We start from the raw sequence: 15,005 nt of genomic DNA, 5'->3' as shown, positions 1-15,005 counted from the left end.
GAGGAGTGAACTTGTTTCAACTCCCTTCCGGCTAAAGGGACCATAAAACTCGATCCACCGACGGGTCGTTCGAATCAATAGCGAGCCCATTGCGTCAACAACGTAGCGCTCCACTAAGGAGATTTTAATCCGATCGTTTTTCACGCGTCGTCGGAAAGTGCACTCAAATCATCTGTATATCCGTTCGCTCGCATTAACAATCACAACAATTATATCGGCGAAGAAGCGAAAATCGCGGGGTGGTGTTTCGTCATACGAGAAATTGTTATTGCATTGGATCGTATGAAATATAAAACGTGAAAATGTCGTGACTGCTTATTATCAGCTATTTCCACATCCGTATAATTTAATTTGCATATGGAACGATGTGATTAATAACTTAATATTTCCCTTTCGTGTCCGGAGCTAATGCACGCATATATGCGTATATACATATTTAAACATCCTATTTTGAGCGCAAAGCGTAATATAGCAATCGCATAAGATTAATTTATATCAACAGTCATTTATGATAGTAAAAGTATTTTATTGTGCAGCTAATTCATTTCTAGCAAACATGCAATTATAGATATTTAAGAACAAACTTAATGTAGGTAAATGATTTGAAAAAAAAAGACTTAATTACGTGTATGTTATATACATATAAATAAGCGCTGCAAGAAATATCTAGGGTACAGCTACAGGTATTCAAAAATAGCCGGGCTACAAAAAGAAGATATTTATAGTTTAAGTAGTCTATGTCTCAATTGAACCTGCAGTTCTAATTGAATACGTCCGCACGGAAATAAATATCGTCGCTCGAATTGGCGGGCATTCCTCGCTCGGAAATTTCGATGAAAGGCGCGCTGCACGGGCTGAACTTTTCTCGCGTGGAACGCGGCAAAGTTCCTGCGGAAGAATTCGAGTAGGAGAATTAATTTCGCGAGCGGAAAACGAATGACGTGAGGCTTGCACGGGCATACTCGAGCAGCGGCCGCGGCCCGTTCGAGGGGAAATGCCTTGCAACTTGCAACGGCGAGAGAGGCCTCGGATACGGACTCAATGAGCGGCGGTCTCGCGAACCCGCGGTAGAACTCTCTCCCAGGCTCTCTCCCACGTCACGGAAGTGCTTTCTACCAGCGAAAAGTTTTGAAAGGCAATTACGAGGGTTATTTTATGACAATACCCGCGCACGCGGGGACCCTCGACCGCGCGACGTTTATACGTTACGGAAAATCCATTCGTTTCGAAGTTTCGTATTATCCGCAACACGGCACGTCGCGACACGTCGGCCAGTATTTCGAAAAGTTCGACGAAATTGGAGGTACGAAGAGAAATAGAGTGCGCCGGCGGCGATTATGCTTAATCCCATCATCGATGAAGTTTGATATTACGCGCACGTCTACGTCGCTTTTAAACTTCATGGGCACTTACGAGCCCGGAAGCTATTCTCCCGTTAAAGTCCGGAGATTAACCGTTGTCTTGTGGCGAGATGTTAAGAACGCGAAGAATGTGTCAGTTCCGTCGCGGATGCAGTTTTTGAGAGAGGACCGGAAGGAAAAGAATTAACATTGATTGTGATAAAAAAAAAAGAGCGAATACAATTATAAGTTCTGTTCTATTTTTCAATGTATTTATTTTACTATTCTTTATGCAAATGTCCCAGTCTTAATGTAAATTTGAGTGTTCTTCAAACGCTCTTTAATTTCTGAGTTCGTGAAAGCTCAAGATTTTAATCTCAATATGTGTAAAATCTTTCTTGATATATACTTTTTTTGCTGTTGAAGAGTATAATATCTCTCTGCAACGTGAATCGCGCCTGAAACCGACCTGATTAAATTACGGATAATTCACGGATCTTCGGTGGTTAAATATTGTCGCTGACAACGCGTATAGTGGAGCAAGTAGAGCAAGTATCTTCATCCAGGTTGAAATCAACTCCGGCAACGAGCGGGAGTACATGCAATTCCGTGCTAATCGCGAACTCGCCCTAAACATCGTGCAGTCGGAAATTCGCGGCGTACGGCTGTCTGGCTTTGTGAAGCACTTGACGAAATATAATTCGCAACTGAGAAAGTGCTTGCCCGCACACAGCTGATCCGGAAGTGCAATTCCGCGGAGTTGGCGATAGTTCGTGCGTGCGCCCCAGGTATTTGCGCCACGCTGCAGTTGCGCCACGCTGCAGTTGCCTACTTCCTACCCCCGTCTTAATCAAGAATCGCGAATTCGAGTGTAAGAATGCGGATTACGCGAAACGGAATGAATTATCGTCAACGCCGGGGAAACAGTTGCATTAGTTATCTCAGAATAGCGCGCAGCAGCACCGCTACTTACATTTTAAGTTATGCCCAAAGATTTATGCTCCCGTTTCCCTTCTTTCGTATTTTTCTCTGGGAAAAATATACTCTTTATATAACGTAACACGCATATAAATATGCAAACGTTTGTTTATTCAAACAGCAGCGGCATGAGCATTTTCACTGGGACGCATTTCGGATACATTTATCAAAGAGGCAGAAAGATACTTAATTAAATTGCATTTAATCACAATTGCGCCATCTCGTGCAAAAGCGTGATAATACGGGCATTGTTTTAAAATTATAGAATGAGATGAAGCTAATAAAAACTTAATGAGAGAAATTGCGTGGATATTTGGCTCGAAGCATTCGTAATTTGATGATAATATATAATATGAAGAGTGCTTTCTCCAAATAAATATTTACATTGCACTGGCAAAATTACGTTACATATATATATATATATATATATATTACTGATGATTTTTGTCTCCAACCGAAAATGGAAACGAAACAATTACGTGAACTATAGATATACGTGCTATTTTCACGTTTGTCGATTTTTGTATCACAGTTTTATGTTAAAAAATGAATTTAATCAAAGGCTGCCGTTTCTAGTTAACGAAATTCAACGTGAAAACAAAGAATGTTGACGCTAGGACTATACCTTTGAAATATGTTACGATTTTTCATTTTTTCCCAGCGAGAATTTTGCAATCCATATTTTGTTCTAAATTTATTTTTCTAACGAAAGTTTTTAATAAATAAAAAATCAAGCTTATTCAAAAAAAGATACATTGCGAATTAATATTTAAAAAAACATGTCGCGCATTCAAAAGGAACTGTCGCGTTTTAATGAAATATTTCTCCAAACATCGAGAATTTCAGATGCATTCACGGATTTACAAAGTTTTATATCACATACGTTTTTTGTATCGGTATTTCAATTGATATCTTAATCAGTTGATGTTTAAGCGCGTGCTCTCTCCTCGCGTACAATTATTAATAAATTCGCCACACCGCACCTTCTATCGCGCGCAGCGCGTAGCTCTCTCCTCCGTGCAGGAATTAATTTATTTCAATAGAATAATCTTTTTCCGTATACATTTTGTGTAACGTTCACGAGATACGCCGGTAGAAATATCTCTCGAATAGCAACGCGCGCGATAAGCTTAGCAGCTAGTAAATGCACAGTATGCGTGTACACGGTAACGCGCAGATTTCAGGGGAAATCCGGCCGTAACGTCGCGTTGCCGTCACGAAAAGGAACGTTACCGTCACGTCAAGATATAATGTGATGTATTTAAATAGGTCCGTTCGCGTACTGCCACGCGAACTTTCACGTGCGCGAGCTGACGGTGACGCGACAATCCGTGACGTTGATGCTGCGTACGATCTCCGATGTGACGCGAATGTTAACGGGCTGATGCCCGAGTTTCCGTCCTAACGCGCTTCGAGAGTCAAGTGGCCTCGCAAAATGCAATACATCGTAAATCCGCCGAGATTTGGCGGATGCTCAGAATATTCCATGGACGGCGCCGACGCGCCGCGCCGGCTTTAAGCGTACCTACACGAACATTCACGAAGCGTGATATAAAAAAAATCACGGGATATGCAATTATGCCGTTGCCAGTTTGGCAGCTTAGCTTTGAAAATAGGATAGAAAGTTTGCGACAACCTTATATTCTTATCATTCAACCATTGATTAAAGACGAGAATTAGTAGAAGAAGAGTAGAACGCTGTGCAAGACTGATCTGATAATCTCGTCAGGGAGTTTATTCTTGATTACAATTCACGATAGATCTGTTTTCCCCGCAAATTCATCCTCAAATCGTCTAAAATATTATTATAGATACCAAGATACGCTCTGCTCGAATAAGGCTCTTATTCGTGTTATTCACATATCGATTTTTACTTACTGTTAAATTTTTTTCTTAAAAATGGTTTCTTTTTCTGAGGGATTAGCATTAATCGTGAGGACGCGCCTTTGTTTTTCAGGTGGTATAGCGTCATGCCTACGAAACTTTCGGACCGATTTCCTGGAGGAATGGCCGACGCCGGGCACCGGTCCTCACTTCGACACCTCAATGCAATCAAACTTCACTGGGCTGGTGGGGAAAACGGTGCATCTCGTGTGCAAGGTGAAGAACTTGGGGAATCGAACGGTGAGCCATCGGAAAATCCATCGTCTGGTTCGTGACCAGAGGCGCTATATCTTAAGCTCGACGCGAACACTGCGCGCTGGCCAGCTGCCCCCGCGCCGCTGTTGAATAATTTAAGGGTAGGGCCGCACGAACGACCTTGCGACCCTTCCTCGCGATCGTAGCGGATACTTTAACGGCGCGTCACGTCCCCAGATTCGCCCGTTCGCTCGCCCGCCATCGAGAGACTCGTTAAACGACTTTCTAATCGATCGATGGTCCACGAATGGAAAGTTGAAGTGTCATCCGTATCGTACGAAAGTATCGAGTGAAAAAGTAACAAGCGCGAATTACTGAGATACGTGAAATATGCAAGAAACTTGAAAGGTTCTTTGACGAGAATCGCTATGTACATATATCACGTTCTGTTTCGTTTTATTAAGATTTTAGAGCATTTAACTAGTCGTTGAAATCGATCATGGATATTTTTAATATTTTAATTTGCATATAAAGTTATGTTATTAAGTTTTTCCTTTTACGATCAAGCATTTCTTATATACTGTTGCAATTACAACTTTGATATAATTATGGTATAAATAACGATATGAATAACGAATGGCAACCACGCGCGCGACGCGAACAAATGCACCTCTTTAGGGACACGCTTCACTTATGAAATATAAAATCGCTGTTCTTACACGGCGAAGTCCGTGGCGCAGTTCGTCCAACGTAAATGGGGCTATTAAATAAACATTACTGTTCCTTCATCGTGCACGGTGCCGGCGTCTCATGAAAAAGGCAGGCGATGTTAGCGTTTATGTTCCTGCATTATTAACCGCTCTTCTTATACAGTGAGCGGAAGCATTCTTTTTGTATTGCGCGTCGGCGAATTATATCGCTTCGAAAATTTTCCTTCTGCCATTATACCGACTTTACCGAATGCACCAACTGTTTTGATATTTGAGCACGTCACGTCGCCGGTACTTCGTGTTTAACAGGCGACATTACTGCCTCTCAGCACATTTTCACATTTTTTTAAACGTCCCAATTAATTCCACTCGTTTCGATCATCGAATGGTATCACCGAATAAACGTATTGAGAAACGTATAAGGAATGAAGAAATAGCGATTGATCGCATAAGTACGAGATAGCATGACCACACACGATCAACCGATCGTAACTTTCTTTAAGAACGCCGCTCCGCCACGAAACTGGTTTCACATTATCGATAGTCTTTGCGCGCTTCTGTAGCCACATATTTATTACGTCTAAATTTCAGGTTTGCGTGCGCTCGTAATAAAGCCCGGGTAATTTCCAAAGAATTACCCCGTTACATCTTTTCTTTCCCCTGGAAATCAAACGTTCCGTCCTGATAGCTTCCGCTTGAGGATTAATCGCGTTTGCCGTTGCGATTGTAACAGATATGACGATTAATTTCATTGAACCGCGCTCGAATCACGCTGAGGTACTTCCGTTACTCGCCGCAGCATCGAAAAAGAAGTCAGTATTTGCTCTCAATAAAAAAAAAAAATAAAAAAAATACAAATACGTCGGAACGTTCGTTGTTCGAGTTTGCTGCAAAAGCTCCGTTACACCGTGCGCCCGTTTAATCCTCCCTTTCGAGCTTACTTCGTTGACATGATACCATCGGATCCGTCGTGATATACGATGCTGTTATCATAAGCGCTCCGGAAGATCAATCGTCGTCGCCGCTTGCGAGCGCAAAGGCGCATCATTACCGGGTGTTTGCTCGGACCGAGAAGTTACTGCAAATACGTCTTACAATTAGATGATAATGATCGTCTTCATTAGGAGACATCGTAATCCGTTCAGGTCGACTTGAGAAGGGCTTTCCTTCGCAGCAGACAGATCAACGTCGTTATGCGGTCGATTCTGGCAATCTCCACCGGGAGTACTCCGACGGATTATTAATGAATTTCAATTAATCGTTAATAATAATAAGGACTTAATAGTTTAACACGAAGTAGAATTTAATTTCACATTAAATCGGAAGTGCCATCGCGTTCCTCCCTTTTTTTCATGCTAATACATTCAAATTGAATTCACCTTCATTAACATACTTCAGCAGTATAAACACATTTATTTTGATACTTCAATATTTTTTACTTCAATATTTATTCGATGTTTTATTTTACATTAATAAAAATGGAGAATACATTAAATATTCTGATGAGGTCTCATTCAATTATCGTATATCGTATGCTGTGCAGTTTATGCTGCGTACCCTTGTATATAAATCCGTTGCTTTGAACCGATATATATCCCAGCGACGTCATAACAGCACACAGCGAATCATTGACCGCGTGATTATCTTTTGCATTTCCAGATATCCATTCTGCGGCCTTCCGATAATAATTGGCGATCGCGCAGTTTATTCATTGCGCAAACATGGGAACAGCTCGTAATCGCGCTCACGCATCGAAAACGCACGGCTTAAACATCCACAATGGATCGTTGATTAACAGGCAGATTCGACGAATGATATAAAAAGTTGATAAACGAAGCGTAATCGTAAACACGGGCTACGGCTTGCCATGTTTGCGCCCTGTTCGATGATTGCGCGATATATTCGCATAATGATTTATGAATATTAATCGAAGCCTCCTCCCCTCCTCTCTACTTCTACCTTCCCTCTCGCCCCTCCCTTCCCCCTTCCCGGATTTTTGAATTGTGTTTGCAATTGCAGCGTGTTGTCAACGCGTGGCTCTGATTGCGGAATTACACCGAATGAACAAAATGTGTTCTGGATGCCCAATTTATTCGTATGACGACCGAATATCGATATGCTGTGTGCAGTCTTGAAATATAGATATGCAACGTTTCGGTGGTGTTAAGCTAATAACTAGTGTAAAAATAGGAACGTTGACGCAATAACAAGCAAACGAAAAGTTTTTAAGGAGAGACGCTCTTATTCAACGCGGTATAAGCGGCTTTGAAAAATTGACATTATTTCTGAACAAGATTATTCCGCGCGACCCCTTGATAGTTAAGTCCCTTGAGCTTTATGAGTTGCCCGCGTATACATCCCTCAACCCTGGAATTTTACCGCTCAAGATGCGCGTCGTCGCGCGCTTTTACTTCATTTCAGTCGCGCTAAGCTAAATTACTGCTGTCAGTACGTTCTGGATGGGTTTTTGCTTGTTGCCTGAAATAAAAGCTCTACGCTCTGTGCTACTAAAGCACTCAAGATTATTAGAAAGCTGTGCCGCGCTTGTTGCCCTTTTTCTCGCTCCCCACAAAGATCGACGTATCCTTATATACGTATATAAAACCGTTTCGGCCAATCATAGTCTTCTCTTTCGCCCTCAAAGGAAATCCCCCGTGATTAAAGGTTCGATTAAGCGAAGAGAAACTACACATTTGCAGTGTTTGTGATTATCGGCTTTAAAGTTTACAGCACGTTAATATTGTAAACGTGTAAACCATTTATTCTGGACCAACTCCAAACGTTATCGCGTTATGAAATTATTATTGCCATATTAAAATATTAAATTAATGTAACATATACCGGTGCGGTGGATAATAATCATTTATTAGTAACGAAACAGTTGATATACATATTTATGAATGATTGGAAAACAGGTGTGTTCGAGCATATTCAAAATTATGAAAACGGACACGAAGATGTTTGGATCTGACGCGAGGAGGCGGGGAATTTCATAAAATACATAATTCTTACACATTGAACGCCCGTATAATGCACAATCGTATTTTCGCTTCCCGCTATCTGCACAGAGTCGTACAGAGCGTACAGAAATGCAGAGCGCCATGCATAGTATCGTGCGCCCATTGCCATGCGGAGGTTTCGGTTGAATCTCGCCAAACAATGCGGCGATTAATGCCAATGACACATACGCGTCATCTGGAGTACGCGAGGGCTCGCGCGCAAGTGTCGGGGGTTCGGTGCTGAGATGGGACAATGCGAGAAATCTCCAGCGTGACATCATATCTGCGTTCCCGATGTAGTCGTCCCGTATAAGGCCCATTTTCACAATGTATGGTTATCTATAGAAGTTAAAAATTACCAAGAAGTTTAACGTGTTATTAGGACTTAATCATTAAGTTAACTTGATGCCAACTCAACTGATGTACCCGTAACCTTTAATTTATTTGACTATAAGCTTACGAAAGTGTGTTTTAGTTAACTTTCAAGTTTTAATTAACCTAATCTTTTCGTTAACTATATGTTGTGAAAATGAGCCTAAGCGAATCTAGAAACGCGACCCCCAACTACGATCTCGTGGCTTTTAAACCCTTTATCACCTCGATGCGAGGCTCGTGTGGATTAAACGTGACATCGTGATATATACATATATATACGGACAAAATGTTCTCGACGAGATGAAAATGTCTACCGAAGGTAATCAATCATTCTCTAGTGGATTGCATTTGTACTTTTACGCGTTACCGTATATACGTTAATATTATACAGTTCTAACTTTTAATTCTAATTAAATATTCCACTTATAATTTTTTTTAATATATGAAAGAGCTTTTTCTGCATTGTAAAATATTTATAGTTTTCAATTTTGTACAAAGCGTTTGACTCTATTCGCGTCGCTCGAGTTAGAAAGTGTAATCCTTCCATTTTGCAAAAGCCGCGCTTTAAAGCTGCATGAAGACGGAGAATTCAGCTGAATCCGAGGTATACAGTGAAACGATCGCGCGAAAACCCTCACCAGCACGGCGCCCAGGATCTGTAGAATCGATTTCAATAGGCGGCTACCAAAAGCCGATTTTGCATTCGCACAGCGTGTTAGGTTGTGCGCGCGGCACGACAGTTGCGACGCCTCTGTTTTCCTCATCCCGTTCTTCAGCGCCGGCAACCCCATCGCTTCGTCAGGATGGATAGATTTTGTTTGGCTTTCAGCCGGCAACGCTAATGCCAATAACACGGTCGTGTCATCTCGAGAGCTCCAGCTGGCGCAGGTGCCGGATGCAGGACGAACCAGGACAAAACGAATCTCTCCATGGCAACGTCACTCCCGTCGAGAGGACGTCAACCCGCGATCGGTTAATACATCGAAGTTTCCGTAAAATGATCCGAAAAGCGCGATGTGTACGCTCAACCTGTCCGATCAAATACTTTCTCTTCCTCCAAAATATTCGCGGAGAAAAATACTCGCGTTAGACTCTTACTCAATTTTATAATATTATTTAATATTATAAAACTAGAGAAAGGTTGTAAACTATGCATACATTTTTGCATTTATTTTACGCAACAATGCATTAAAAACACATCTTTTTTTTTAAATTTAATAAAAATTTCATTTATTTCTATTTATTATAATCGAATGGAAATGCCTACTTTTCATCTTAAAAATTTTTTGCGCAAGCAAAATTGAATGCCGCTAATATACATCCGTATCATCCTTTTTTCTAGGTAAAAAAATACTTATCGTAAGTTGGGAAACATCTTCATTACCAAAGCCTATCTAAATTATCTAATGCATTTTGGTTTTTCGGAAACTATCGGAAGTATAAGGATAAACCTGGGTTACGTTTGAAATTTTTAATGGGAACATAGATATCGAGTAGGGTTGGATCGTTAGATGAATTTTTTGATAACTTGCTTAAACTTTTTTTTATATCATTTACGATTTCTCGAGAAAAATAAGGAAATGTCCGTTTATGAGTCATCCATTTATTCAAACGTCAAAAATTATCGAGGATTTTAATTAATTTTTGCGACCAAACTCTGTGTGATAAACGGGAACGGTGGTATTTGTGCTTTTAGGAATAAAGTGAGAAGTGGGAAAAAGTGTAGCAGACTCTTAAATTTTTCTAACCATCCATTATCGAGAAAAAAGGATGATTTGATACACCCTGTGAAAGCGATATCTTCTCAACCATTCATAAGAGATAGAATAAGTGACACAAGACGAGATTTTGATGATTTTCTTCGTATTTCGAGCAATTTCATTGCTGTAACGATGGAGATATTTTCATATCCGAAAAATTAAACAATAAAAGTTAATTATTTTGCTAGCGTTTATTCAAAATGTATTTTATAAGCCACAATAGAGCGACAAGTTGACATTTCTATCGACAATTTAATTCTTAATCTTTTCTCATGTACGTAATGTTATTGCGCCTAAGCATTTTCGTAAACCTTAAATTAAAAATTTGACCAAGAAAAAAGATGCAAGTACTCGTTTGTGTGTAACGATTATTTTATGTTTGCAGTGAACAGAATTATTTACGTACGTTTTTAATTTCACGAAATTGCGGGCACGTATCTCGTTCAGCCAATTCGTATTTCAGCGAAACGCTTTTTGATTTTTCAAATTGTTGGATGAAAATACAAATAAAACAAATCATTTCGCGAATATACGATCGTTGCGCGGTTTTCGTCGATTTCTGGAGTTAATTAGGGTCAATCAAATGTAAATGTTATACTTTGGAGAATGCGGTTGATGAAATTGTGCCAACGGTCTAAATTCGCCCACGTTTTTGCGTGCCGGCGCGATACAATTATATAGTATATATTATTGAGTACGCTGAAACTATTTGGCGAGACTTACGTGCATTTAATTTGCATTGAATCTCAGTAAGTTTGGTCGAATTTAATTTATTTGTTTCTAGGTTACAATATGTTGCCGATTTAGATAGTAAAAATTCAACAGCAATTGAGCGTTGCTATTAAACAAACAAATAAGCTCTCGATTTATTTATTAAACAGTGTATTATGCAAACCGCAGGCAACGCTGTAGGATAGATAAATATACCGTAGGGCAGTAACGCGCCTGATATTGACAGTCCGCCTATGCATGTATATAGGTATATTATTACCTCATCATATGGCAGTGGCCTATATATGTATATATACATCACGTACTTTGATTCCTGTTAACGCAAAATTCGTGTGTCTTGATGAATTTTATATTACGAGTAATAAATTTTTTTCTTTACTTTCGTATTATACTTTAATATTATCCATGCATTTTAAATATGTCAATCAAACTGTTTGTAAAAGCAACAATTTCTACATAACTGCTTTATCATTAATATAACAAGCGCTCTGGGAATTATCTATTAATTCAAATATGCGATAATGTATTCATACATGAAAAAAAATGTATTAACAGCATCAGTTTATGTACAGTATGTACATAGAGTGATGCTGACGGAAAAAAAATAATGTTAACAGGATGAAATCTAATGGAAAATAATCTTGTTAATTTCATAATCATAATATTAATAAAACAAACACGATACAATGCTCTTCTTTTAATAAAATGTTATTTGTTTTATTTATTATTGTTATTAAATAAACAAAACTATTTTTAATTAGAATTTATTACGTTAATGCAACATCATTTTTCCGTATATAAAAAAAGCAAAGTTATACATCGCGAATAACGTACGATATCTTTTTTGTTTCAGGTTTCCTGGGTGAGGCACCGAGATATACATTTATTAACGGTTGGTCGTTATACCTATACCAGCGATCAACGTTTCGAGGCACTACATTCTCCTCACACGGAGGACTGGACCTTGAGGATACGATATCCTCAGCGTAAGGATTCCGGGATTTACGAGTGCCAAATATCTACGACCCCGCCCATCGGCCACCCCGTGTATTTAACGATAGTCGGTGAGCGAGTTAATTAATTTTATGTAACATTAATTTTTACGTTTCCGAAGCAAAATAAAAAGGAGATGAAATCCGAGAAGTGACTTATATCTAATAAGTCATGTCAATATGCTCGTTAACGATCTTATTTACACGCTCTCGAATTTCTAATTTCCTCCGAGTTTTCACTTCGGTGACGAAACTTCAAAGTCGTACTTCCTTTCATTGAGAGACGTATTTATTTGGAGCGATATAAATTTCCTAGTAACATCATGAGTTTGACTCAAACGTTCCGCTGGATGCAATATAACTTCAAAAGTTTTCCGCTAGTTGAAGAAAGTGCAGAGCAGTACCTTCTCTAGTTGGCTTGCGTATAATATAAACATCGTTTAATTAAGAGCTATATGCGAAAAAAATTTCTATTCATAATTAGTCTTGAATTGTAGAAAGTAAATATATATATATATATATGGAATGGAAATCCTTGATTTTTTATTTTTTGTAGGCGAAAATTCGATCGAAGAAAGCAATATGTATCTCTTACATCTTAAAACTTTCTGATTATTTTCCGAATCTTAAATTAACACTTCAAAAATCATTTTTGCGTTAAATTTATGTTAAAATTGCGTAACATCTTTTTTAAGAATTTGCTAGAAAAACGTAAAAGAACGGGGCGGGTCATGTGCATCACATATTTATATTTAAGTAAAGAGTGTGTATGAGATATCGTATATCCTTGAAGATATCTCGTTAATGACCGCCGTGATACTTTAAGCAGGTAAAGAGAATCTTATCGGCGCAACTTGACCCAAAAGCTCGCTCTATGATGGACTCGATTGAGGGTTGGTTGACTATCGAGCGATAAAAATATTGAATATGATAAAAATATACGACGATTATATGTCGCCAAATGATTTAATCGATCCACTTGCACGACCATTGAGTAACTACAGGCCACTCAAATCGAACGTTTTTCTTTGTTTTAGAGCCGGTAACCATTATAATCGGAGCGCCGGACCTCTTCGTCAATAAGGGCAGCACCATCAATCTGACGTGCGTCGTAAAATACGCCCCCGAACCACCTCCGGCGATGACCTGGAGTCATAACACGGACGTAAGTGTTGCTCGCGCAAATAAATTACTGAGAGATAACAGATTTCTGCGCGTAGAAGCAACAAATCCTTAATTTTTTTTAACGACTCCGAGTTCGTAGCGAAACTTTTATAATTGGATTTAATTACAGTTTTGATTTGAAAAAACTGGGAACTCACGGTGTTACGATTTGATTCTAATTATTCTTTCGCACATCTTGCTTTGCGCATATTCTACAAAATAGATTAACTACAGCAAGTTCAATAGAATTTGTTTCTGTGTAATCACGGTCAGTTTTTATAATTTTCGCACAGCGGTCTTTCAGACCGGAATTTCAGACTGTGGCTCGATGTTCCATCTCTGATTTTCCCGCGTCTGTCCGCAATTTATCTCACGACGAGACGCATAACGACGCTCTTTGCCGCGTCGGGCAACAACGGACATGCATGATTAATACGGTCTGTCGGCGCGTATTTTCTTCGCGATGGGAAAATGCATTTTGTGCTTTTAATACCACTTTGTGCAACAAAAGTTATTGTAAACGCGCATTTCACGGGGCACAAAGAGCACATTACATCACGGAACCCATTAATATTGACGAACTCGTTAGAATAATTTTGCGACGTAACGTTCCGCGGCGTCGGTCGCGTCGTTTTATTCGACGATGACGAGATAATTTTAAATTCCCCTCTGCGGGCCGATATTTGTAATTCCGCGTTTGGTATCGGCCGAGCGGAAATTATTCTGCGCGCGTTAATGAGACGCTCGTACGTGTACGCGCGGTATCGTAGTAAAAACTAGCAAACGATCGATGAAAAAAAAGAGGGGGTAGGAGGATAGGATGGGGAGACAGTAATTTCTCGGCTCGATTGCCGATACATCGGTATGCCATCGGTCGCCGGAGATACGCGCTACACTCGGCCGGCTACGTGCTTTTACTAGAATAAAACAGCAGGTAACACAATTTTCGCAAGGTACTATCGCGCACGTTGATCAAAGTGAAATGCGAAATAGAAGACTGGCCGCTCGCAAGGCCGCGCGCGCGGCAGCAGCCAAGGAACGAAATTATTTTCCGATTAATCCTTCGCGGTTTTCGATTCGCGGGATAATTATTTATCCCGTAACGCGATACACACGCGGCGAAACGATTCTGCCCGTCGCATGAGGACGAGTTAACGCTTTTCTTTGTTTTTTTTTTTTTTTATGGAAAAGAGAAATGAAAGGCATTGGAAGAAAAGCGAAAGAGGAAAGGCGCGGAATATTTTTCCATTCTGATACGGAGGCGTGCCGTTACGCGTGTTTATCCTCAAAGAGAATACGAAAGAAACGTATACGTTTCCTGCTATTCTTTACCCCGTATCTCGCAGAAAGAGAGAGAGAGAGAGAGAGAGAGAGAGAGAGAGAGAGAGAGAGAGAGAGAGAGAGGTGCCTTTTATCTTCCGCCAAAGGGGCGTCATTGCGTTGTCGGAAAAAGCGAGGATTCCAGGGAAATGTAAGGAAACAGGCATGTGCGCGCGGCGTCTTTGAAAGAACGATTGCGGATGAGACTCATACGGCGAGCCTACATGTTCGATATTAGACGATGCGAATCAAAAGAGGAGTTAGCCTTTATTTCCGGTATTATCAGAGTTCCCTGAAGCTATCATCTTATGGCGCCCTGGTCTTCAGAAAACTTATAATAGTGTAAAGTTCAGATGGGTACCGTCTCATTTCCAACATATAATCATGACATAGAGAAAGCTTCAGCTATTAATTTAATTTCTTACAAAGTTATCTATTGGTAATTTGAAAAGGGCTTTTATTTCTGGAAAGAGTTTAGTTTTGGAAAATATATAGAGAAATAAAAAGAATTAGAGAGAGAAAATGTTAGATGTAAAATGTATAATGTAAGTAATTT

General features: G+C 39.8%; 1 protein-coding gene across 1 annotated transcript in view; it reads left to right on the top strand.

Moving 5' to 3' along the window:
• The window catches only part of LOC105453681 (hemicentin-1), a 26,993-nt gene that overhangs the window by 8,852 nt on the left and 3,136 nt on the right, over window positions 1–15,005 (top strand). The window contains exons 2-4 of the mRNA XM_011695830.1: window positions 4,276–4,442; window positions 11,827–12,037; window positions 13,003–13,130. Coding sequence (XP_011694132.1) covers window positions 4,276–4,442; window positions 11,827–12,037; window positions 13,003–13,130 — 506 coding nt within the window. The remainder of the gene's footprint in view (window positions 1–4,275; window positions 4,443–11,826; window positions 12,038–13,002; window positions 13,131–15,005) is intronic.

Source organism: Wasmannia auropunctata, unplaced genomic scaffold (assembly GCF_000956235.1).
Source record: "Wasmannia auropunctata unplaced genomic scaffold, wasmannia.A_1.0 LD335996.1, whole genome shotgun sequence".
NCBI classification, from domain to species: Eukaryota; Metazoa; Arthropoda; class Insecta; order Hymenoptera; family Formicidae; genus Wasmannia; species Wasmannia auropunctata.
The sequence above is the reverse complement of the archived record's forward strand: the minus strand, read 5'-3'. Positions and strand labels throughout refer to the sequence as shown.